The sequence below is a fragment of the Melozone crissalis genome, unplaced genomic scaffold (assembly GCF_028551555.1).
Source record: "Melozone crissalis strain CALT ecotype California unplaced genomic scaffold, PUWL_Pcris_2 ptg000081l_1, whole genome shotgun sequence".
Lineage (NCBI taxonomy): Eukaryota > Metazoa > Chordata > Aves > Passeriformes > Passerellidae > Melozone > Melozone crissalis.
In genome coordinates, this window is record NW_026535858.1 from 8,748,929 (window position 1) to 8,774,644 (window position 25,716).

Below are 25,716 nucleotides of genomic sequence, written 5' to 3' on the forward strand. Positions count from 1 at the left end.
CCCTTCATCAGTGTGCTGCTGCTGTTGTTGGCACTGGATCAGTGCATAATGGTGTAGACTGATCCAAGCTCTTGGATCATGTAAACTTGGTTTGAAGTCTGAAAGAAAAAGTATTCTTAGTTTTGTAAGATGCATCAAGAAATGTTTTCACTTTCTATCTTTCACCTCTTCAAAAGGAATGAACTGTAGGAAGAATTTTATTCTACAGTATGGTCATGAACCTTCTAGGATAGGTCCCCTACTGCAGGGAGGAGCAGAGGAGTGAACATCAGCCTGACAATGTCCACATCATCTCTCCTTAATAATCCCTGCCTGGTGCTTGTTCAGCTGTGAGTTACCCAGTGGGGAATCTGACCTGTGTCTTACCCTGTAGGTGAAATGACATGATTTTTGTGTGGCCACATGTTCAAGATGTAAAACTTGAGAGTAAAGAGAGGTGAGCAGGACGTGCAGATGTGCCTGTTCTGCAGGGACTGTTACCCCCTGGTTTTGGTGGTACTTGATGTCAGATGTGGTGAGAATGTGTTGTTTGAGAACAGATATCAGCAATAAATTATGACATAAACATTTGTGATTAGGTAAAAATGCTCTCAAGGATTATAAAAGTCTCAGATGGTAGCTTGGCTGCTGTTGTTGCTGTCTGTAGTTCTGGAATGAAGATGCAATTGTGTGTGCCAGGAATCATAGATCCTGTATATTGTGAGGGTCCTTTAAATGGTATCTAGACAGATCATATATTTGAGAAAGAGATGTGGTAAGCTGGGTTATAAGGCTGTAGACAGACCATTAAAAATGAGGAAAAGCTGGAGAACCTGCTCTTGAAACAACTGGAGTAGAAGCAGCAACTTGCTCACAGCAGAGCATTTACTTGAAGGACTAGAAAATTAAAAAAAAACACCAAAAAATCAAAGCCTAGTGACCTCACAGAAAAGTGTTGGTTGTCATATATAAAAATAAGAGCTGTCCGAAATCTTACCATCAATACATTTTAAGGTGTTTTTTTTTTTTTGTGTAAGAGTGGTAAATAGTGGTATCTAAATAGTTTAGGCCTGTTTAAGTAGGAATGGAAAAAGCAATTGGGAGGTCAGGAAAAAAGCACCCAAGTTATTTTACTCAGGATTTTAAGGAGAACATTGCAGCTGTAAAACAGAACAGATGCTGTTCTGAAGGGCATAAATTGAAGATGGTGTAACCATGTGTTTGGTGAGGGGTGATAAAACACAGTACTGGACAGCTGGGTTAAGGAGCAGGGTCTGAGGAGAGTGTCCTTTGCTAAAATGAGAAGTTAAGTCAAATAGAGAAGCCATCAGCAGGGATAAGAGGTGACTGGGAATTTGGATGCCATAGGTCAGGATATTCTAGAGAAACTTGTTGGACTCTCCTTAGGCTTTTCCACAAATGTCAGCAGTGCTCAAGGGAGCTGAAACTTAGGGGTTAGAGAAACTTAGGGAGCTGAAAGTTCCAGGCTTAGCACTAGAGGATGCCAGCACTCTCTGGTGTTAGTTTCTCTACAGTTTCTCACCTGTGCTGCAGTACATGGTCTTTAAATGTTAGTGACTTGTTTTCCTCTTCTTTCTATGCTCTTTCTCTCAGTGGTTAATTTTTGAAGGTTTTCTGCTTAGAAGCAATGGATCTGAACTTAGGAGTGTGCTGCACTCTCAGGGTAATCCTTGTTTGCAAATACAGAGCCAAGCACTGAAGCTGTGGTTGGTGCTTCCCCCAGCAAGGAAATATCTCCTAAAATCCTGTTTCTGGAACCTCATTATCTGAATTAAATTGGAAAAGATCAACAAAAATGATGGGAGTCCTTGATTCAAAGAATATCAAGCTACCTGTATACTCTGTGTTATAACTACCAGGATAGGTTAGGAGATGCAACTCTAAATGTATTTTCAGGGCTTAAATGCTGAAAAGAGAAATTAAATACTTAGTTATGGCTCCTTCTAAATATCTCTGGAGTAATGGAATGAAGCTAATAATGGATCAGCTTAAACAGTATCTAAGGAATTACTGCTGGTGAGATAGTGCAGGTTGTGTCAGAATCTCCTGAGGCTCAGGCAGTTGGATAGAGCTAATACCTTTTAAGAAAGTCATTAGAGGAATTCTTGCTTCAATGGGAAGGTAAGACTAGACCTGGCTGACTGTTAAGCAGCTCCTGTGCTTGCCATTCTATCTCACACCTCCTCTTCAGTGGTTGTTGCACAGCTTTATACACAGAAGTGAGGATAAGTGAGGTATGCAGCCTTTAAAATTGGATCTTGCTCTTTTCATGTAGCAAAGAAGATGGATCAGGAGGGAGAGTCCCCAAGTGCAGAGCTTTGTCCATGTGTTGGTGAGCAGCAGAACTGGAGTGGACTTGTGTAGCCACATTTCTCTTCACAGAGAAAAGCAAGGCACAACTTCCCAAGAATATTTCTGGGATTCATATTCTCTGAACCTCAGAGAAAGAAAAACCAGTTCTTATCTCATTTACTGCTCCTGTGTTGTTCACAAGTGGAATGCATTGTGGAAGATTATTTACCTGAAGGGAATTGGCTGTTGGATTTTGATGTGAGTGTTTTGATTCACTGACCAATTGAATCCAGGTGTGTGTGTGTTGGGACTGTCACTGACAGTGGCAAGGGGTTGTGCAGTTGGGTGCTTGGCAGATTCAGTTTAGATGTAATGTAATATAGATGTAATACAATATAGAATAATATAGTATAATAAATTAATTATTTAGCCTTCTGATAAAATGGAGTCCTCCTCATCATTTCTCCTGGATGCCAGGCAAAAATATCTCCTATAGACTTGTCCTGCAGAAGAAGCTCCAAGGAGTTTCAGCCAAGCACTGGACTCCCAGTAAGTGAAGAGTGAATAGCTGGGAGTGACAGTTCATTTTCCATAAACCACCAGAGGTCAGGAAGCCCACTTAGAGCCTCTGCTTACATGTGCTTATTCTTCTGTCCTCTTTAGTGCTTTAATGCAAACACTTCAGAAGTTTTGCAAGCCTGTGGATTTGTCACAATCATTACCTTGTTTAGTTTGTCTCCCTCCATAGAGTTAAAGAACAAAGACTTTCCAATGCCAGTGGGGCTGGAGCACAGTGGTAGCATGGACACACGTGGGGCAGTGTATTTAGACTGGCCTCATATACAGTTTGCAATCCCCAAAACTTTCTGGTCTTAAGCATTTTGAATTTAACAGCCTGGTTTTAGAATAGTGTTTTCCAAGTCCTTTATTTTAGTATTATCAAACACATTGCCAGGTTATGTATGCATGTTATATCACTGAAACGATGAACAAGAAAATACCTTTAACTCCTGCTTCTTGTTGAGAATTCCCTGAGACCAGAAGGAAAAAAGGTGAATAAGTCTCTCTGAATTGCAGCTTTCCTGAGGAATTGAAGTAAGAGAAAAGTGAGTCTGTTTGTTTTTCAGGCTTTGTTTATTTGAAATTAGGAGTAGTTATGAAATAAATGGGATTAGCACTCAACTCTTCTAACCTAACTGAGCCTTAGGACTTGAAAGACTCTTAGAAGTCTGAGTGTCTGAAAGGCAGGTGTTATTGGTGAGAGCAGCTGATTGAAGAGCAAGGTACTCAGTTTTGCAGAGGCCATGAGTACAAAGCCAGGGTTATTTACTGAGAGAGGGTTTTTCAGAGTTATTTAACAAAAGGAGTGCATAGATAGCACTGAGCACCTTAATTGCTGATGGGCTGAAGTTCTTATTGTTGATGAGTCAGATACTTCAAATATTAGCTTCATGAAGACTCTTATCCAAAGAGTTTATACTGTAAATACAAAGCAATAGTGAGATACAGAAACTTGGAGGGCACTCATAATTTTTCTGTATGCTTATACATTGGCAAGATATTTGTACTCAGATAACTGAACTCATTTATTGTTCTGTTCAGATTGTTGCTGTGTGTCTCAGTAAAGGAAAAAATGACAGTAGAAAAGCCTTATGGATTCCTTGAGGAGCTAAAAGAGCCATGAAGTCAGCTCTCAATTTTTCCCCCAATGAATTTCTAATTTGCAGCCTTCCTACCCCAGAAGACAAGGGCACTGCAGGGCAATTGTGAATTTCTGATCGTGTTTTGCTGTACACAAGAGGTTAAGATAACACTGTCTTTGATTTGGGATTGCAGAGCTAAAAGAACAAATTGGAGGAAACAAGATATTAAAAACAAGTACACAAAGTATCACATGGGCCGAAATCCAGGAGTCCCATTACCTTCATAGGGGTATAATAGTGACATCAGAATTCCAGAATGGCATTCATTTCAATGGTTGTGTTTGAGGTTATATTTTATGTTGCTTTTGCTACATTTCCTTAAAGGCTGCTATCAGAAATGTGTAAGAAGAGGATTCACATGTGGCTGTCTTAAAACTTCAGCTGTGCAGCACTAGTTCCCACTGGTGAGACCATTACTGAACCTGGTCAGTATGCAGGCAAAGCAGGGAAGTTGCTGTTGATGTAGTCTTCTACTTGAAGATTAAACTTTTTCCAGATTATTGGGAGATCATGGTGCATGCAGATACAATAACTTTAGTTAGCTGCTGCTTATAATTTAAAATTTTGCATATGTGACCGCTCACCAGTTGTGACTAGAGTTCTTGGAAGGTGGAGCTACCTAAAATATTCTGTTGTGTTTGTGGGGTGTTCTGTGGCAGGAAGGAATGATGAATCTGACTCCATGTTCTCAGAAGGCTAATTTTATTATTTTATAATACTATATTATATTGAAGAATACTATACTAAAGAATACAGAAAAGATATTTACAGAAGGCTAACAAGATGATAATAAAAACTCATGACTCTCTCCAGAGTCCCAGCACAGCTTTACCTTGATTGGCCATTGAGTCAAAAGAATTTACAGCAGAAACTAATGAAACAGTCTCCAAACACATTCTAAAGAAGCAAAACACAAGAGAAGCAAATTAGATAATTATTGGGTTTTTTTTTTTTTTCCTGAGGCTTCTTAGCTTCCCAGGAGAAAAATCCTGAGCAAAGGGATTTATCCAGAAAATGTGAATACCACAGTACTATTACAAAAAAATTAAGAAGCAGGTCAGCTACATGATTTAATATAGTGATCAATCTGTATGTGTTACTGTGAGTGTGCAGAGTTTTCCCAAGAACACTGGATATCACTTGACAGAAGACAGCACAAAGACACCTGTATGTTCATATTTTAGGAGCATTACTGCAATATATGAAACTTCTGGTTTTCAGTGTTGCTGGTAAAATTTATTCTTATGGCTGAGAGTGTTTAATCTAGGCTGTCCTTCATACAAGAACCCATATATGTGTGCTAGTATAGACTTAGAGATTATTTCTGTTTCATGTCATATACAAGATTTCCCTTGTGTCTGCATTCTCTGTCACTGGATTTATTGTTCTGGTTTCAGCTGTGCAGCGGACAAAGTCCTGGGACTAGCAGAACTCTCAAAAAAACCCAGTAGAATGGAATGGGGGTATTGTCATAAATCTGTACAAGCAAATGTTGATCACAGAAAACCCTATGGCCATACAAAACACGCTTTATGACAAAATTCTCTTTTAAAGTACCAAATAGGTGCAGAGTTTCTGTTTCTTACTGAGACAAATGCAATCTGATCATAAGGAAGCTGTTTCTTTTCATTTCAATCCCCAGGAGTTTTTTCTTCTGTTTTCTTGTCTGGCTGGAAGTGAGGTGAAACTGAGGAGCTGGCACAGCTCATCTGTCAGCCAGCTCGGGCTCATTTAGGGCTTTGGAATCTGCTGGCTGCTGTCAGCTGGGTTTGACAGCACAGTAGAGGTCTTGAAGATAATGAAGATGTGCTGTCAGAGAAAATGGGCAGCTGTCAAGAGCTCCAGAGCTCTCCTGAACAAGGGGAGGCTGCCACCCTTATCAGCTGTCCCTGGTGCCCTGAGGGCTCCTTTCAAACCGAGCCTGAAGCACTTCTGACTGCACTTGTGCTGCTTGGTGTGCAATGTACAGGTGTTAACTTTAACATGTTCATGTAACATGGCTTCAACCATTTAATTGTGGCCTTGTAGCCAGATTAGTCATGACTTGGAGATTAGGATTTGGAGAGATTCATTCACCCTTTTCCTGTGTTGTTCTCAGGGAGCTTAGGAAATGCTGTGCTATTGCCCTGCTGTGATTTCCCCCCCCTCTCCCCATTGCTCTTTCCTCCTGCAGTTAATTGCTGGATGACTGGCTGAATTGAGCAATACTAGAGGGGTAATTGCAGCACTGGGCTGGTGAATTTTCAGGTGTCTGTGCCAAGAAACTTGCCTGCATGATCACTTTGTCACTTAGTTATGAGCCAGGGGATCACGGGTTGTAAATTTCCGTCCCTTGTGATCCTGGAGCTCCACGTGGTGCATGAAGGGGCAGTGAGAACATCCTGGAGGCTGTCCCTGAGCGCTGCTGTGTGAGCAGATTTGGCTCAGGAGGAAGCAGGATTGCTTAAACCATCAAAGCCTCAATTGTGAACCTGTTTTGGCAGCTGGTCTCTTTATATTATTTTGTGATGGAGGCTGGAATTTGCAGGGGCAGAGTGTTTGTTTAGTGGCTGAAGCTCTTCTCTGGATGACGGGCAAGTGGTTCCTGTGGATGCTGGTGGAGCTGCTGGAGGGTTCTCCCAGCCCTGAATGTTACCCAGCACTGCAGCACAGCTATTTGCAGCCTGAACCTCATCTTGGGGTGGCTTCATCATGCTGGTGTCCCCATCATCTGTCTGTTTGCTCAGAAATGGGTTTTACAGCTTTAAGCTAGGCTCAGAGAGAGAAGGACTGGGATTTTTTTTATGCTGTGTTCAAAACACAGAGATAAGAGTTCAGCTTTCTCGGAGCTCATGGCAGTGCTCTGAGTTCTCTACCACAGAGAAAAGAGAGAGAAATTGGAACTTTTTTGCTGGTTTTCCTTGTTAGCTATGGCAATAAGGTTTTTCCAGAATTGTTTTTTATGGAACTGTGAAAAATTGTCATTGTGAATACTTTGCTTGTTAAATAAACAGTTTTTTCCACATTTCTCTAAGGAGATTATCGCCCAGACTGGTTGGGGAGGGGCAGTGGAATCCTGCCCTTTAGAGGAAACAAATCTGTCCCAAACCTTTAACTAAGGTGGAACTTGCAATGAAAACTTTTTGGAAGTGACTTGGCCCTGATGAACTGCATTAAATGAGTGCCTGGAAATCACTGTCATCAAGCGAGAAATTGTTTTTTATGAGATGCTCTTAAACTTTGTATGTGTACAATAAATTATATGCAGCTGTCTCATATTAAAATGAAGCTTGGGTATTTGATTCCTGTTAATTTTTTCTTCCACTTCTTTCAGGTTGGCTTATTTATTCTGATCCTAGTATTCCTCTTTTAGGTTGTCCTCTCACTACTACTTCTCCTTCAGAAATGCAAAATTCTATTTATGAGTTGTATGCTAGTGCTTTCCAAGGTCCTTTTTTAAAACTTTGAAATCCTTATTCTTTAATAATGTTTAATAATATCACAAAATTAATTACTTTAGGCTTCTCAGAATTTTGTGTAGTTCATATATGGGTGTTAGACTTTAAGTGTTTTGTACCAATATTCCATTATTGAGTAGCTTTAGCAGAGTAAATGGAGAGCTGGCTAGGTCTGGGAAAGAAAGCACTGACATACTTGATTATTTCCCCTTGAATGCCTTAAACATGAAGAAATAAAAAAAGCAATAATTCTGGACCAAGGTTCTTCCTGTCTAGAGTCCTTACAGACTTCCTAGAGGAAGCAATTACAGTTTGCATTTGAAACAAATTTTTATAGTAGCATTGACCATTTAATTGGGCCAAATTACTTGTTACACCTTTGCTGAACAAATAGCTACAGACAGGTGGAGGGTGTGGAAGAAGCAGGATGACTGGGAGCCATCCACAGGCTGCATTACTGCAGTGCCAAGATCTGTTTCCTGCAAAAAAATACCATTGGACACTTTTCTCCATTTCTCTGTTTATTATCTGTAGCTGTATTTTGCTGTTTCAGTATCTTAATCTAGACTAGTAATCATAAGACACACCTCAAAGTTTTCCATGTTAGATCTAAATTCAATTGTATAATTAATGCTGTAATTATTACAATTTTCTTTCATTAGCTCTAGAAAATAACCTAATGTGTTGATATTTACTTAAGCATTTTTATTTACCTAAGCTTTATTCATTAATGTAGATTTTAAAATGGGCTTTGCTTTTCTTTACTGTTTCTGCTGGAAAACAGAATATGAACAGAGTAGCTTAGGTCATCTAGTGCACCACAAAGAAGAAAAAACACCAAAATCCTGAACTTGGTTGTCCTGTTATTGGGAAGAAGTTTCTCTTTTGCATTTTGTGCTGGTGCAAGTGAATATCCAGTAGTGTGAAGCAGCACTTTATAGCTTTAAGGCCCTCTGCTTGGCTCTGCACTGGCCAGGCACCCCAGGTGACTTAGATGATTGTGGGACAGGTGTGTCAGCATTTGGAGAGGGAGGTTTTGTGTGCTGTGCATCTTTCCCTTGTGGCTCTTTTTTCCCTGTGCATGTTTGCATTAGCACAGGAGGTGCTGAGCTCCAGGCTGTCATTCAGGAGCAGCCTGTGTTGCTCTCATGACTAACAATGGTGAAATTGCATCTCTGGCAGCAGGTTGGTACATGCTGGGTTTAGACACCAAGCTCACAGTTTTTTATGGTATTTTTGAAAACAGTCAGAAACCATTGTGGAATAAATGCATGAAATAAATGCACGAAAACACTTCTTTGGAACTGGAATTTTTCCTTCCTGGCATCCTTGTGCTTTGGGAAGCTGCAAACCTGTGTAATTCTTTGTTGGTAGTACAGCCTCTCTCCTTTGCTGCTGTGATGCATCAGAACTCAAAACACAGGTTTGGTACCTTATTTCTAAAAGAGTTTCAAAATTCTAGGTTTTTGTGGTTTAAACATTCAGTCCCTGTTAGCTAGACTATATGGATAATTGGGAACTGCTGCTACTGGAATGTTGGTGAGAAGCTGGGGCTTGTATTGTTGTGTTCTGGTTTGCCCTTCCTTAGAGCCATGCATTTGACTGAACTGGGTTTTGGGTCAGAGTACTTCCAATTAAGAACAAACCACTTAATTGACTTGCAGAGTTAAATTTCTGAAATGGGTTTCCTCACACTTCTGCTCTGTTTCTAGATGAAGGAATTTGGAGGCAAGCTCGAGTGCTCCAAATACATGCCATAGAAGTAAATAAACATTGGGCACAAGAATTAAAAAATAAAATAAAAGTTAATTAATCTGAGAATTGACTGTGGCAGGCTGATGGGTGGAAATATGATTCTGGATAACTGTGGTATGTTTTATTTAACCTACTCAAATATGTTTTATTTTTTTTTTCAGGGAGAAAGATCTTAATGCAAAGTTTATTATTTCAATGGAAAAAAATAAAACAACAATCACAAACTTAAAAGTGAGTAAACACAATTTAGAAAAGGAAATTGTAACTCAATAGCTGCCAAAATATGACTGGACAAAACAGTGATGCTTGCTGCACTGTGGTCAAGGGCCCTTAGTTGTTAAAGTGTAGTGTTTAAGTAATGTTTTGGGGAAACCAGGTTACACTGTTGTTGCTGCACTGTGGTTTTCTGAAGATCACTCTGTAGGCTCTAGCTCATCATTTCTTCAAAGGTTTATCACTCAGGTCATTACTTAGCTGGGAGGTGAAAGCCAACAATAGAATAGAGGTGTGTTTCTGATAGCTATTAAATCTCTGTTTCATCTGTAAAAGTCTTCTGAAATTGCCATGAAAATGAGCCAAACCCAAAGTACCCATCCCTTGCTGTAACCTTTTGATGGTGTATTTTAACATTTCTCTCAGCAAGAGAAGCTATGTGCAGCAAATTGGTTTTTGCAGGATATTTTCTCATGACTAATATATGAAAAGGAGTTTCAGAGTGTAATTTCTTCAGAATGACTTGGAGCATGGTGAGTATTGCTGAAGTGTCAGCTCTCATGTCTTGAGCATGATGATTGCCTTAAACAGCAGGTATGTCTCACCTTTTTAATTATGACTCCATGGTGAAGTGCTGTTCATAGTGCAAACATCTCTCTGGCTCCTATAAATTATGTGTAGGATAATCCCTGATTATAATAACAGCATATATGGACCCATTTAACTGAGCCTAAGTATTGTGACAAAAATGTGCTGTGGTGTTAGAAGCAGTAAGCTAATATTCAAATAATTCCTGCTGTGCTGCTTTATGAGGTGGCTGTCTTTCTTATTGAAGGGCATGCCTCCTCCTGATTTTGTGTTGTTGGAATCATAATCTCACCTATCATACATTTCTAAATGTGTGTAGCATTATGTTAGATTTGCATTCTGATTATTTATTGTCAAATGTTTTTAATTACTTCATCAGGATGTGTTGTACCAGCTCTGTTTTCCTTTTTTTAACAGATACCAGAGGGTGCTACTGGAGACACAGGACGAGAAAGAACAAAAACATTTACCTATGATTTTTCCTATTTCTCAGCAGACAGTAAAAGTCCCAACTTTGTTTGTCAAGAAATGGTAGGATTTCTGATGTTAATAATTAATCTTTTTCCTTTCCCTTTTCTTTGTCTTGGAAGCATTTCATGAAACTTCTTTCCATTGAAAGTGCATCTTCTGTAATTCAGAAATTTTCTAGATATCTGAGAGTTTGAATTTTGCTTTGTTCTTTTTTTTTGTTTTAAACTTATCTAACAGTGTAAGTGGTATGCTTTCTAAAACAGCAGGCTGAATGCCTTCTTTCAAGTTGTTTTTTCTGATTGGTGTTGTATAAGGTCAAGTTGGAAAACATCTCTAAGCACTGAAATCGGTTTTGAAAAGCTTTTTAGAAAAAATCCTTTTTGAGAAACAAGCTTTAATTCTCTTAGAAACAATCTTACCTGGTTGAAGTGTGGTGTGAATTTTTTTTTTCCTTGGTCCAAAAGCCTTGGTAAACATTGAAGATTATCTTTTTCCTTCTCCCTCGAGTATTCACCTTAGGAAAGGACAAAACAGTTTTTCTTTCTGCATAGTCAGAACAGAAGATGAAACTTGGAGCTGTAGGTGTTATTCAGATAAACAGACCCTTTGTGACCTTGCATTTCATGTGAATGTTGAACTTTTTGGTTCTTTCCCATTCCCTAATAAATTTTTTAATTGAATCTCAAGTAAGATGTGATTTTGATGCTGTAAACTTCAACTGAGAGTAGTTCTTTCCCTTAAAATAATGCAACAGTTTACTGACTATCCTGTAAGCCAGCTGGGTCCATACCTTCTTGGTATGTATCCCATCTGCTCAGGAATCCTTGAAATCAGGAATGCTGTAATGGCTAATCCTAAAAAGCCTCATAATTAAAACTAATCAAAAGAAACAATAAGTTGAAGCCATTTAAAAATATTTATGAGAATGACAAGTTTTGCCATTATATATATATATATAAAATTACTATAATTGATGGGGAATTTAGACTTGGAATTTTTCATTTAACCATCAGGATAAGTGATAAATCCTCTTATATTCTGAATACTTCTTTTATTTCAGTGATATATTAGGGTTTGATAATGTATATTAAACTTTCGGGATTGTTGTTTCTTGATGATGTTCTTTTAAGTAACGCTTTTTTTTTTGCTGTTTTTTGAAATACCAGGAAACATGCATTTTATCTGGCCATCAATGTGGAAATACCCTAATTACTGTGGCAAATTGAAGTAGTAATGTATTTGAGAGCAATGATTTGAACCTGGGATTCTAGTGGATGGTTTTAGGCAGGTGTTTCAGGCCATATGGCTTTGCTAGAATTTTAGCAAATGCTTTAAATTAACTGACTCAATTATTTATTTTTAACTAAAAGCAACTTTGATAATATATTTTTCTGTTCTGATTCTAAATGAAGCTTCTTATCATGCATCAGTTGTGACTTTAAATTTATGGGTATTTAATACTTGGATCTTCTGGATACCTGCCTTTAGATACTTCTGGAAAGCTGTGTTAGACAAGACCACCTTAGAGGAACCCCAGGAAGAGATTCATGGTGTTAGTAGGCTCTTGCTGTTACACTGCAGGTTATTTCTAGAATCCAAATTTGCTGTGAAACAAATAAGTCAATTCTTGTCAAAACAACCATTTGCAAAGTAAATTTGAATGCATACAAATAGATATCCAAGTTGTAGTCTATATTGATGTCTACTTTCCACATATAAGTGATAAGTTCCCCTTTTCCAAGTTTTTCCTTCTGGAGCCATTTACCTGTTTCAGAGTGGGTCAGGTAGAGGCAAGATTACTATAACTTGCCCATGTCAGGAGTCTATAGAAACAAAAATAAATTAAAATGCCCACATACTGATGGCTGCAGCAGCCTTGAGCAATAAATTTTAAAGCTGTGAGTTTTATGATTGGTAATGATAGGATAAATCATAAATTTGGCTTCAGTGTGTGTGCTCAGTGTTGTGCTGTTAAAGTGTGTTCCACAGCCTTGGACACCTCCTGTATCTGGGCTGGCAGGAGTGTGGACTTCTCTTGCTCAGCTACAAAAATATTGTTTCTCAGGTGTTGTTTTAATTACCCTGTGTGCAGTGCTTCAAAAACAAAAGGAATTTTTAAACTATAGGAGTGCCAGTCCTAAACATGCACTGCACAATGGACTGTTTTGCTTTTGTTAATGATTTCATATTTAATTGAAGGCTTTGTAGTTAAGCTCTTATCAAGTTCCTGCAGAAATTACAATTTGCTGCAACAATGGCATAGAAGGGCCTCTTTTTTGCATTCATCTTGCCACAGAATAAAATTGATCTTGATTGTTGGTGATGTGGTTGCCTAGTGCCCTTTGTTCATGATTGTTACATTTTTCCATTTGAAAAGCAGAAAAATAAGAAGTGGAAATCTGTCTAATACTGCATACCTTATTAATATGCCTTGTAGATGCAAAATGCACTTTAGTATTCCAAAGTTAGAGTGTAGTGTAGGGATGGCAATTTGCCATCAAGCTTCTCAGTTTGTATTCCTGACTGAGAAAAAAAAAAGTTTTGATATTTACTGCCCTTTTGTGACAAACCAGTGTCCCATCCAAGCAGTCTTTGCTTCTAACCTGTGTGTTAAGCCTTTGTGTTGACACAAGGCTGATTGTACCTGTCCTGTGCACTACTTCAAATCACATGCAAGACATACACACATTTTTAAAAAGGAAAATTCCATCAAAAGAGTAGTGCATAAAGACTTGGGCACAGAGAAAAATAGGGGAAAGAATAAAGTAGCTTTGGCTGATCTTTATGTTCTTTGAGAGATATAAGTGGTTACAGCACTGTAGCTCCTTTGCTGGAGGGAAGGTCAAGTGAAGTATTCCAAAGGCACATTTGAAGATTAGTGATTAAAGAAATTATCCAGCACTCCTTCTAGGGAGAAGCTGTGGGATTATACTGTGCTTGTGCCATTCACTATTAAAAATGGCTTGTATGCCTTGGAGAATATAAACCACAAACAGTGCAGACAAGTAGCTAAGCTATGTGAAGCATCAATGAGATTTTTGAAAATCATGTCTAGATGGTGAGACACAGATTAATATTTTAATTGGGAGAAATGCTGCACCAAGTGTTACTCCTTGCCCAGTGAGGTGTTGTCACATTCACGTTTTCTGAAAAATCCCTTTGCCCAGGATTTTTTTCCTGGGAAGCTGAGAAGCCTCTGAGAAAAAGGACAACAAATTCTTATCTCATTTGCTTGTCCTGTGTTGTGCTCACATGTGGAATGTGTTTGGAGATTGTTTTATTAGATTCTGCTGTGAGTTGTTTTCACTCATTGGCCAGTTGGGGCCAAGCTGTGTCAGGACTCTGGAAAGAGTCACGAGTTTTCATTATTATCTTTTTAGCCTTCTGTAAGTATCCTTTCTGTATTCTTTAGTGTAGTGTAGTATAGTAATCTTTAATACAATATAGTATCATAAAGTAATAAATTAGCCTTCTGAGAACATGAAGTCAGATTAATTCCTTCCTTCCTATGTCTAGGGGCAACCCAAATACAATAAAAGGGTATGGATTGAAATGAGGGGATGATGATGAAAGATCAGGAAAATCCGTGAGGTATGTTGGAAGGAGCCAGTATTGCAGAGGAAGGTGGTGAAGGCATCTGGTGAGAGCTGAATTTATTAGCTGAGAACAGAGTCCCACATTATGTGATGTGGAGGAAGGATCATTAGTAGTTATTACATGGTGAGGCTGAAAGAGAAGGGGTTAAATAATGAAAAAGGGTCACTTACCACATTGAAAACAATTTTCCCTGTTTGCCAGCCTAGAAAGCATTGCTATGTAAAAGCCACTTATGAAGAAAATACAGAGAAGATTGTGGGTCATGTTCTTACACTTGATTAAAGCAAAAAAACCAAAACCAACCAACAAAACCCTCTAAAAAGACAAAGGAAGAAACTGACAGAATTCTGGAAATACTGACAGAATTATGGAAATGTTTCCTTTTGAGCAGGGACTGGATATTTGCAGAATGTGGAGAGTTGGTGAAGATAGAAAAGATAACATAAAATACAAATAATGTAAGATACAGATAATAGACATAATAATATGAGATACAAGAAGATAATAACAAGAATGAAAAGTGAATGGAGTAGCTGAGATTGCTGAAAGACATTGGGGCTTTAGAAAAGAAAGTAGTAATTTGACATGTCAAGTGTTCTGTTACAGAGAAACAAATAAAAACCAAACCACTGCCGTGCTGTGAATGAAATATGGTGAATGAATATGAAACACTTAGTATTTTATTTGAAATATTAATTTCCTCTCTTATAGTAAATGTGTTTTGTGGTATTCAATATCTGCATGCTGGGCTGATGGCAATCTTCTTCCCCAAGCTTCTGTTGGCTTAAGCATTTTTTAATTTTATTTTTAGGTTTTCAAAAATCTTGGTACAGAGGTGCTTAAATCTGCTTTTGAAGGTTATAATGCCTCTGTGTTTGCGTACGGACAGACGGGCTCTGGCAAGTCCTACACCATGATGGGAAATGCGGTACGTTGTGTTGTCACTGACCCTAAAATGCCACCTTGGAAGGGCCCTCCAGGATCGTTCAGTCCAACTTTTCCTGGCAAAACCTTGTCAAGATGCCCAGCACCCTGTTCAGATGAATCTTAAAACTGTTGATGGTTGGGAACCCACCATTCCCCTGGGCACATAATTCCAATTGCTGATTGTTCTCATGGAAAATGATCCTCTTGTATGCAGTCTCATTCTCTGCAGGAGTATTTTGTGTCTATTACCAGTGTCTCTTGCATGTGACTCCTTGTAAACAGGAGTCTCCATCTTCTCTGTAGGCACTTTTTAAATACTGGAACATGGTTATAAGGTCTCCTCTAAGCCTTTTATTCTCAAGGCTGAACAAATCCAACTCTCTGCCTTTCTTCACATGGCAGCTTCCCAGTCCTTTGGTCATTGTGGTCCTTTTCTACCTGTCCACGTCTTTTTTTACAGCAGAGACCAAAACTGAGTGCAGTATTCTAGGTATGACCTGACAAGTGTTGAGTAAAGTGGGATAATGACTTTTTCATCTGTGCCCTGGTTGTTGTGATGCAGTCCAGCATCCTGTTGGCTTTCTTTGCCACACTGTTTGCTCTTGTTGTGCTTGCTGTCTACAGGACCCCAAGTCCCTTTCCACAGAGCTGCTCTCCAGCCAGATAGATCCCAGCCTTGCTGTGCTCTTGGATTATGTTCTTTCATGTGCAAGAACTTATATTTGCTCAACTTCATGAAGTTCTTGTTAGCCCACTATTCCAGTTTATCCAGGTCTTCCCTTCAGGGTGGCTGTCCCTTCTGAAGCTTTGCCTTCCCCACTCAGTTTGGTGTCTTCATTAGACTTGGCTGTGCTACTCTTGGTGCCATTGTTCAGGTCACTTATGGAGAGTTGAACAGCCTTGGGCCCAGTATTGATTCCTGGAGACCCCACTTGTGACAAGTTTCCAGTTTTACAAGGAGCTGTTTGCCACCACCCTCTGTAACATGTTAGTTTCTTTAGCAGCAGGCTGTGGGAAACCATGTTGAAAGCCTTGGAGAATTCCAGGTAGACAATGTCCACTTCTTGTGCCACATTGAGTGAGCAGGTGTATATTTTTGGAATGGATTAAAATTGCAGTTTTTATGGGATTTTTAATACTGCTTCTGTCTGTATGCTACTAACTCTTCCATATATCACACCTTCTAAACTTCTAAGTAATTTTTGTTCAGTAACAGAGCCAAAAATTTTTAATGTTACTGCTGATTTTTTATGCCCAACTTGAGACAAAAAAAAGTAGATACTGATGTTGAGAAAAGTAATGATCAGCTTTTTCTGAAGGTATGTGCTTTTTAAACTTCTTTTGAAGATTCAGAAGAATAAAATAGGTCCTTAGAGAAGGCTGTCAGGCAAGAAGCAGAAATTGGGCATGACAGTGGTTCATCAAACCCTTATGAGATGATACAGGAAATGAAATTTTAGGGATTTTGTCCTATTGAGCACTGCAGGAAGAGGAAGGTGTGATAGGAGGTATTTGGCACTTTGTGAATGAAGGATGAGAGTGGTTTCTTGCAGTTGCTTCTGTGACTGTCCAAGGACAGAGAGACCCCACTAAACTTTTGGGGGTGGAGCAGTTTAGAAAGACTGACTGATGGAGCCTGTTTGCCAGGCTGCCTCTGCAGGTTTCATTCTTTAATCCTTGGGAAAAGAAATGTATTGTGCTTTCTGCCAGTAGAAATGAAAAGGAGAATTTAACACTTATCCTTCTTTGGATAGATCACTCTTCTGAAATGTAGTAAGATTGGACTCTTTGCACCTCCTCTGGCTTAGGAGAGTAAATTAGCTATAAATCTTTTTCTTTCAGTTGTCACAAAATAAGTAGCTTTATATTTACCTCAGTATCATAAGCAGAATTGACTTTTGTAACCAGAAAAGATCTCACAACCTAGGTGTGGATTTTTATTTCAGAAATTTATAAAAGTGACATTTTTATGAGACTGCCTCACTATATATAATGACTGTAATTATCAAAACAGTTTGCAAATGAATAGATGCTGGAGTTTGTTTGACACTATTCAGCAATAAAGGTCTAATCTTCTTGGCATGATACATAAATACTTTAATCTGGCTTTGTATAGAGTGCATTTAAAGTATACTCAGCTGGCAAGTTAAATGCTTCAAAATTGATGGCCCTGTCAGAGAGACTACAGTGCTGTAAGAAAACTTGAATTGGAAATAAGTATTCTTTCTTCCCTACTTCAATTTAAAAAGCCTGGGTTCTGTTCTCGTTTTGTTTTCAGTATTTGCTGTTGTTGGCTCTGGAAGGCTTCTTCTGCAATTCTATATACAGCAATCATTTCAAGAAATGTGTGGGGCAGTTAGACTGTTGAGCAGAGATACTGAAATGAGCAGAGATCTATAAAATATCAGGAAATTCAAACTTGGATATGCAGAGAAGGCAAGACTATGGGGGATTAAAATTCTTCTAAGACCTGAAAGGCTGCTACAGAAAGGAAGAGGATAATTTGCTCCTTATGGTCAAGGTAGATGGGCAAAACTCAGTACATTTAAATTGCAATAAGGATTTTTCTGGTTAGATAGCACAGAAGAAGAACAGGCTTTTAATGAGAAAATTCAGCTTTTGAGTGAACTACCTATTTTGGTTCTTCTGATTTTCATGTCTGGAAACTGTAAGCCGGGAAAAAAATAGTCAAAGCTGTAGTTGATCCTGTCCTTCAGCTCTAGGGGGTGAAAAGGTGAAGGTGTTTAAATATAGTTTCCATTAAGGAGTGTACGTTCTTTAAGATGTACATTTTACTAGTATAATACTCTGGGAACTGTGTGTGCTTCCTTTCTCATTATTCTATTGCTAAGGTTGAAATTACTAATTTAGAGCTCATACTTCCTATTTTAAGCCTCTTTTTGTAGTTGCTGGATTATGTCAGACACTAATGATTTGCCTAAAACTTTGTGATAGATCTTCCATGCTTTTTTCCCCTAAGCTTTAATTAAAACTATTCAGGTGTTTCCAAGCATGAGATGAAAGAAAAGTATATTCCCCTCTTCTGTTGTGTAAAAAAATTAAAATAAAGTGTGTCTGGGAATTTCCAACTCTGACCCACGAAATTTTACCTGGAAATTGAGACTGATAATTGATAGATATTGGGAAAGGCTGCTCCTCTGTTGCCAGAGGCAAGTGTCTCAAAAAAAAGTGTGATTAATCTGCAAGCTTTTCCCTTAATGTGGGATTTATTTTGGTTTTCAGGTGCAGTCATGTTAAGAGCTAGGATAGGAGCAGAGAACAGATTATTATTTCAAAGAATGAAGCTTGGTTTGAGAAGGATAGAGAGACTCTGATTAAGAGGAGGAAGTTGGGAAATGGCAAAATGGAGGGATAAAGTATAATTAAGAAACTGGAAGTGACTGAATGATGAATTGGGAATTTTATCTGGGCAAAGGAATGAGGAAGAAGAGCTCAGAGGTGGTACCTGGAACAAGATTGCTGTGACAGAGAATGCAGAGAGAAACTGAAGAATGAGGGCAGAGAGACCAGCATAGGAGCAAACTTGAGTGAGTTGGGCAGAAAGGGTTGGATTTTTGTAGAGGAGTCCAAGTGGAAGAGAAATCTTTGCCCATGGAGCACTGGCTCTGACAGAGTTTGGTGCAGGGGGAGTACATTGGCTTTGTGTTTTCCTGTTGCCAGTTTTCTGTAGAATCCCACCAGGGAGTGCTTAGTCTGTGTTCACATTGAATGTGTGGTCTGGCTTCTCCTAATTGGCATCCTGCTTAATTACAAGGCCCCTGACTGTAAACACAAGAGCGTTTCTTCTTGCACTGGTAAATAGTTAGTCCATCACATTGAATCTCTTACATGCTTTTAGACTGGAGGGAAATTATAGCTGACAGACTGTTTTGTGAGCTGCTCCTGAGCCTGGACCTCTTACCCCAAAGCTCATTTGTATGTTTACATCCTGTCCTGTTATTCCAGGGAGCCATGGCTCTGAGGAAGGTTAACTGCCATCTCCTGAAGCATGGGGAGATGTCCTCAGCAGGACTTGGTCACCCCCCTAATCCTACTTGGTGGGAATGGGGCAGCTGGGAGTGAGCACCCCTGTGTCAGATGAGACCAGACCTGTGCTACCATGATATTTTCTGAAAAATCCTCTTTGCTCAGGATTTTCTCTTGGGAAGCTGAGAAGCTTCAAAGACGAATGAAAACAATAATTATCTGATTGCTGCTCCTGTGTTTGCTGCTTTGGAATTGGACATTGTTTACCAAGAGGTGAATATTTGATTGGTTCCATGTGAATTGTTTTTAATTAATGACCAATCAAAGCCAACTGTGACTCTCTGAGGAGTCATGGGTTTTTATTATTCATTCTTTTCTAGCCTTCTGATGAATCCTTTCTCTTTCTTTAGTATAGTTTCACTATAGCATTCTTTTAATATAATATAAAATAATAGATCAGCCTTCTGAGAACATGGAGTCAAATTCTCATCTCTCACCTTGTCCTGGGGACCTCACAAACACCACAGACCTGTGTGGCATTCTCCTGCTCCTCTGCTGTAGGGAAAGCCCTCACTACAGCTCACTGCTTGGCTGGAGAGAGCTCTTCCAGGACCAGCAAGGAAATGCATGCTAAGTTTCTGGGTATCTCAGTGGAATAGGTCTTACTCAGTTTGCTTTATTAAACCAACCAAGCATTTCATGCATAAAAACTCCTTGTCTGCAGAGACAAACATTCAGTAGTTAATATCAAATTAAATTTGGCTGGATTGTGGGATGCGGTGAATGAAGATTTAATTTTGTTGTCGTGTACTAATTTATTCAGAGGATCTGTTGCACTTTTCGGCAGAGGAAGGACCGTGACCTGGGAATTGAGGGTTTGAATGAAAATGTCCCGTGGCTGTTTGTATGTGGCTCTTGTCCTGTTCTCTGCAGTTGTTGCCAAGTGCACAGTGAAATGGGATAGAAGCAGTGAAGGATACTGGTGAGATAAGGCAGTTCATGACTTACTCTGGGGAGCCAGTCTCTGCTTTAAGCAGGTGGGATTATTCAAACTGAATGAGAGGGACAAAATGTATTCCAGTAGCAAAGAGGTGAAGCTAGTTGTACATTCCACTCACAAAAGGGTTAAAGTAGCAAGGTGACTGCAGTTAAATAAAAGGCAAGAGAGTGTTTGCTGACAAGTTTTGATTTTTTCCCCTTTCTGGAGTCTTAAACTCTCCACTAGTCACCTAGGGTTTTGTTTTTCAAAATATATTGTGCATGCATATACAGCCTTGGAATTAAGAATTGTTGTTGTTGCAGGGTGATGCAGGTTTGATACCTCGAATTTGTGAAGGATTATTCAGCAAAATAAGTGAAAAAACCAAGCGGAACGAGGCATCCTTTCGAACAGAAGTCAGGTAGGTCATGGCATGTTAAGGGTTTGCAGGTTATCAAACTTGTTTCAGTTACAAACACTCTGTTTCACTTTATCCCTGGGAAGAGTGCATATTTTTCAAAGATAATTTTTTATGCTTGGCCTCAGTCTTGTAATTGATTTTTGTTGGCACTTGCAGTCGAATTGTGCAGTACTTGTACCTTCCAGCCAAGAGCTGAGCATATTGAATCATTTATATGGTAGTGCAAATGCCTTTGCTACTGGACAGCATCTTCCTTTTTTTTAACCTTTATTTCAGACTGACATTAGGAGATCTTGATCTTGCTCATGTCTGCTTTCTTTCCACTTCCTTCTTGCCTTTTGGGCTTTTCCTTTACGATGCAATACCTTGTAGTCATTATTTTCTTAAGCCAGCTTTGGGTCTATGTTCTTTCTCCAAGCATTTTGCCTTTCATACTTGTGTTAGTGTGGCTTTCCTTTTATAAAAGGCTCTTGAATCAGTCAGTGGCTTTCTGTTCTTTTTCTTTCAGTTATTTGGAGATTTATAATGAACGTGTGAGAGATCTTCTCCGACGGAAGTCATCAAAAACAAATAATTTACGAATCAGAGAGCATCCAAAAGAAGGGCCATATGTTGAGGGTAAAAACACTTCAATTGTTTTACACTGCATATTTTATTACCTTTATATGTTCTAAAGTGTGGTGTCTAACTGTATAGGGCATTTTATCTTTTCAAATATAAATTATGATGGATGCAATGTCTTACTTTGGTAAAAAGCGTGGAAGGAATAGCTTGTAATTTTGCATCTCTACTTGCTTTCCCAATCAAAAAACTATTACAGAGTTTTTTATCCGTAAATTTATAACACACTTTTAAGTAATGTTAAGAGACTCAATTGCTTTTAATAGTTTGTTGACAGTAATTTATAAATCTCAGATATTTAGATGAAATGAAAACCTATTAGGATCTAATTGTCCTAATCTGTTCTCTACTAGGGAAGGTTCATGTCTCTTGTGGGATTATGCTCATGTTATTCCACATAATAATAATATTGTGTATTTTTTTATTTTTTACTGTAAATGTGTAAGTTGTCCACTGTTCATATGAAGTCTCATTCCTTTCCTTAGGTGATGAACAAGTATAACAATAAACACTAATTGCAGCAATAGTTTGCAGTAGTGAGGGTAATTTGAATCTTTTTGTAAAGAAAATTAAGGACATATATGAGCATACTGTAACACTCTGCTTTTTCTCAGACTTGTCTAAACATTTAGTCCAAAATTATACTGATGTTGAGGAACTGATGGATGCAGGAAATATAAATAGGACAACAGCTGCCACTGGAATGAATGATGTTAGTAGCAGGTCACATGCCATTTTCACAATCAACTTCACTCAGGTAACAAAACTAAACTCCTTCAAGAGTTTTTTTTATACCCAAGGTGCAGTTATGTTTCACTATGTTTCTTTAGAGCATAGTGATCTGTTTGCTTATATGTAGCAAACTCCTTTTCTAATGACTTCTAATGATCTTTGTTGTTGTTTTTGGAGGCTTTTTAGAAAGCCCATGGATGACCTGGTAGATGAAGAGAACTTGGAGGTGGGGGAGAAATTGAGTGTAAATTTGTCTGTGCATGCTCTAACTTCATGAAAGCAATATATAAATATAATACAAACATTGTAAGCTTAATGAAATGAATGCAGCACATGGTCACTGCATCATGTAAATTACAACTCAGTGTCATAGCTTGTCTGTAAATGGAAAAATGTTGCAAATGTTACAATTTAAAGAAATAATGTGGAAGTTATGCAACCATTCATTATCAAATGTCTTTCAGTGGCATCTCTAATACACCTGTCTTCTCAAGATCTCCTATTGTAAACAAGTTAAATTCAGTCATGTCATGAAAAGGCCACTAAATGTGATTCAGTAAAAGTGCAGTATTTATTAGCTTAACATACTTTTCTTTGCTTTATTTTTTTTCTTTTTTTAGGCTAAATTTGATTCTGAAATGCCTTGTGAAACTGTTAGCAAGATTCATTTGGTAGATCTTGCTGGAAGTGAGAGAGCAGATGCCACTGGTGCCACAGGGGTTAGATTAAAGGAAGGAGGAAATATTAACAAATCTCTAGTTACTCTGGGAAATGTAATTTCTGCCTTAGGTGAGTCTCTGGTTTTGTGCTTGTCTGTCTTGAGGTGTTTTTTGTCATTACATACCTTTTGTTTACTTACACAAATAAGGACCTATCACATTTTTGAAAATGAATGAAAAGATCTAATTTTAAATATTTTCTATCTTCTCATCACAGCTGATTTATCTCAGGATGCAACAAATCCTCTTTCAAAGAAGAAACAAGTATTTGTGCCTTACAGGGACTCAGTGTTGACTTGGCTATTAAAAGATAGCCTAGGAGGAAACTCCAAAACTATAATGATTGCCAGTAAGTGTTTTTAATTTACTCTTTTTGAATTCTGAATAGTTCATGCTTAATAGGAGTGGATATAAGTATTTAGATTCTAGATGTTTTGTTAAGGCACAACATGGTTTACACATTTTAGTGATTTCTTTCTTTCTGAGCTTTCTAAAAACATTCTGGTTTTTACTTACACTCTGCACACATAACTAAAGCTTTGTGCATCTGGTCTGTACTGGTGTGTGTGTGTATCAGTTGCTGTTCCAAGCTGAATTTTTTTTTTTGTTGCATTAGTAGCAACCTGGTCTGTTTTGACATCCTGTGGGAAAGATGGTCACTTTTACCTAACCTTCTAAAAGCACACAACATTTTAACTTCTTGTCTAAATTTAAGTACGATGAGTTGTCTTGAAAACTCTCATGATTTCCTTTTTACCCATAGGAAGGTCTGCAAGGATCACTTAGTTTAAAACCCTGCCTATGCCATGCGTATTGTAGGTTTGTCAACAAATTGGAATGGGAATTCCATTTCCAAAAAAGAAAAGTGAAGCCAGGATGATGTTTAAGGGGATGTGAGGATTTTGGATGTTGGAAATCATGGAATGGTTTGAGATTGTTTGGCTCCATCCCTCCTGCTATGGACAAGGTCACCTTTCACTAGAGCAGAGTGCTCAGAGCTCCATCCACCCCGGGTAGGGTCAGAGACACAGCCACCAAATCAAGGAACCATATTTACTATAATGTAAAACTGTAAACAATCACAGAAGGATAAGCTAAACAAAGCACATAATAATTAGCTAAGAATTACAAAAAGATAAGTTAAGAAGAGCACCTAATCATTACTGAAAGAAGGCCTGTAGTGATTAAGAAAGGTACATCACCAAGTTGCCCTAATAAAGATGCATCATCCAGGTCTGAGAGACATCAGCTGTGGGGGAAGCTGTCACTGCAAAGGACTGGAGAGCCACACCTGGAAATTGGGAACTCCTGTGCTGTGCCCACCTCAGGCCATGAGGCTCCCCCACTTTGCTATGGCAGTGGCCCAGGTTTTACACTGTTAAACAAACAAGTGGATGTAATTTCTGACTTCATTCTCCTGTTGGCTTTCTCCCAAAGCCTGATATGGGCTCAAGGAGGAACCAAGAGAGTTGTCTTTGTTTGTAATACCTCCCTAATTAGACCAGATGTAGCCTTACCCAGTTTCTACATATGTAAGGGTGAATACATGTTTTGCCAATAAATGAACATATATTATAACAATACTCTGCTGGTGACCAAATATATGTATGATATTTGGTTGGAAGGTTCATATCTATGTCAGCTTTGGTTCAGGGCCTGTTGTTCAGGCCTTAGTGTTTCAGTACTTCCCTGTTTCAGTGTGTCACCACCTTCTGGATTCTCAGAATCTCTTGCTGCTGAGAGTGACCCTGAGATGTGTTAGAAAGTCTCTTTTCCCAGCCCAGCACTTGAAGAGGGAATCAGAACTCTTCAGTTCTCAGTCTCAAGGTTGTTTATTGCTCCTCATCTATAAAATTTTCTCTCCTGTCCAATTGAGATTCACTCAGCAGGACAGTCCAAGGCACTCTGCCCGCTCTCAGGGCAGTGTTATCTTTTTATACTAAAAACTACATGTACAATATTTACAGTTACTTTCCAATACCTATCACCTATGTTAGACAGTGAGCTTCTACTCTAAACCAATCCAAAAGTGCCACCATCTCCAGCAGAAGATGGAGGCCAAGAAGAAGTAGAAATGCTGGACATGGCCAGATCCCTCCATCTTGCCCCCTGAACCCCCATTCTGAAAACCCCAAAAATCTATTTTTTCACCCTGTAATAAATTCACTATCATTCTACTTAAACTGTCATGGCTTGCAGATCTTCATCTAAGGTTGGTAGTTTGCTCCATGGGTCATAATCAAAACCACAGGCATCTTGGGCTCTGTGTCAGGGTCTCTGAGCCCCCTGGCAGGCGTCTTGGCAGTCCAGGACATCCAGAGGGATGTCCTGAGTTCTGACACTGGATAAAGAATTTTGTCCTAATATCTGATCTAAATCACTCTATTTTTAGCTTAAAACCATTTACCAGCCCAGGATGTGGCAGGCTTTCTGGGCCTTGAGCACAGACTGCTGGTTCGTGTTCACCCACCAGAAAGAACCCCATAGTTGTTTCCTGCAGTGCTGCTTGCAATGAGTTCTTATCCCCAGTCTGTGCTCTTATGTGGGACTGCCCTGATCCAGCTGCAGCACCTTGCACCTGCACTTAGTGACCCTCAGTAGGTCCCTGTGGGCCCTCTTGTCAAGCTTGTCCAGGTACTACTGCATGTGAGGAGAAGAGCAGCTCTGAAATTTCTCACACTCTTTCCTGCTCAAGTGAAATGTGCTCTTAACTGGTGGACTCCCTTTTTGGGAATGTGGGATAGCAGAATTGAAGGAATAAAATGTATCAGATCACATTCTGGTTCTTCAGAACCAGTCAGATTCTCTGGATAGCAGTTCCTTTGTTGTAGGATTTTGGGGTTGTTTTTGGAATCCATGGCATTTGTTTTCCTCAGGAGAATCATAGTAGTGCCAGTAGATGATTGTGGACCAGACTCTGCTTTGGATTTCTGGCTCTTTAAGTAAAGCTGTGCTGGCAACTTTCTTCTTGAAGAAGTGAAAGTTCTTTCTTCTTGCAGTTCCGTGTTTTTGGGGTTTTTTTTGACAGAGGGCTTGGGAAGAGAAGTTTTAGAAACACAGTGAGCTTTCAGTGCCTGTACTAATGATTACAGTACCCAGCTTCTTTCTCAGCTACTTCCTCATTTATTAGTGGTGCTTCTGCAAGGCAGAGCCCTGATGGTTGATCTTCTCTTCAGCAGTAACTCTCCTGGTAATGTGGTAGAATTCCCTAACAGCCCAGCAAGATGCCCACATACATTTGTCCTGCCTTTTCTATAAGTAAGCACAAAAAATG

The 25,716-nt window shown here is 39.0% G+C and overlaps 1 protein-coding gene across 2 annotated transcripts in view; it reads left to right on the forward strand.

Annotated features, from left to right (window-relative positions):
* KIF16B (kinesin family member 16B) overlaps positions 1–25,716 on the forward strand; it is a 137,359-nt gene that overhangs the window by 7,050 nt on the left and 104,593 nt on the right. For both annotated transcript variants that reach the window (XM_054290179.1, XM_054290180.1), the window contains exons 2-9: positions 9,349–9,418; positions 10,406–10,519; positions 14,868–14,984; positions 20,273–20,370; positions 20,879–20,988; positions 21,606–21,748; positions 22,344–22,512; positions 22,660–22,791. In XM_054290179.1, the coding sequence (XP_054146154.1) occupies positions 9,349–9,418; positions 10,406–10,519; positions 14,868–14,984; positions 20,273–20,370; positions 20,879–20,988; positions 21,606–21,748; positions 22,344–22,512; positions 22,660–22,791 (953 nt within the window). The remainder of the gene's footprint in view (positions 1–9,348; positions 9,419–10,405; positions 10,520–14,867; positions 14,985–20,272; positions 20,371–20,878; positions 20,989–21,605; positions 21,749–22,343; positions 22,513–22,659; positions 22,792–25,716) is intronic.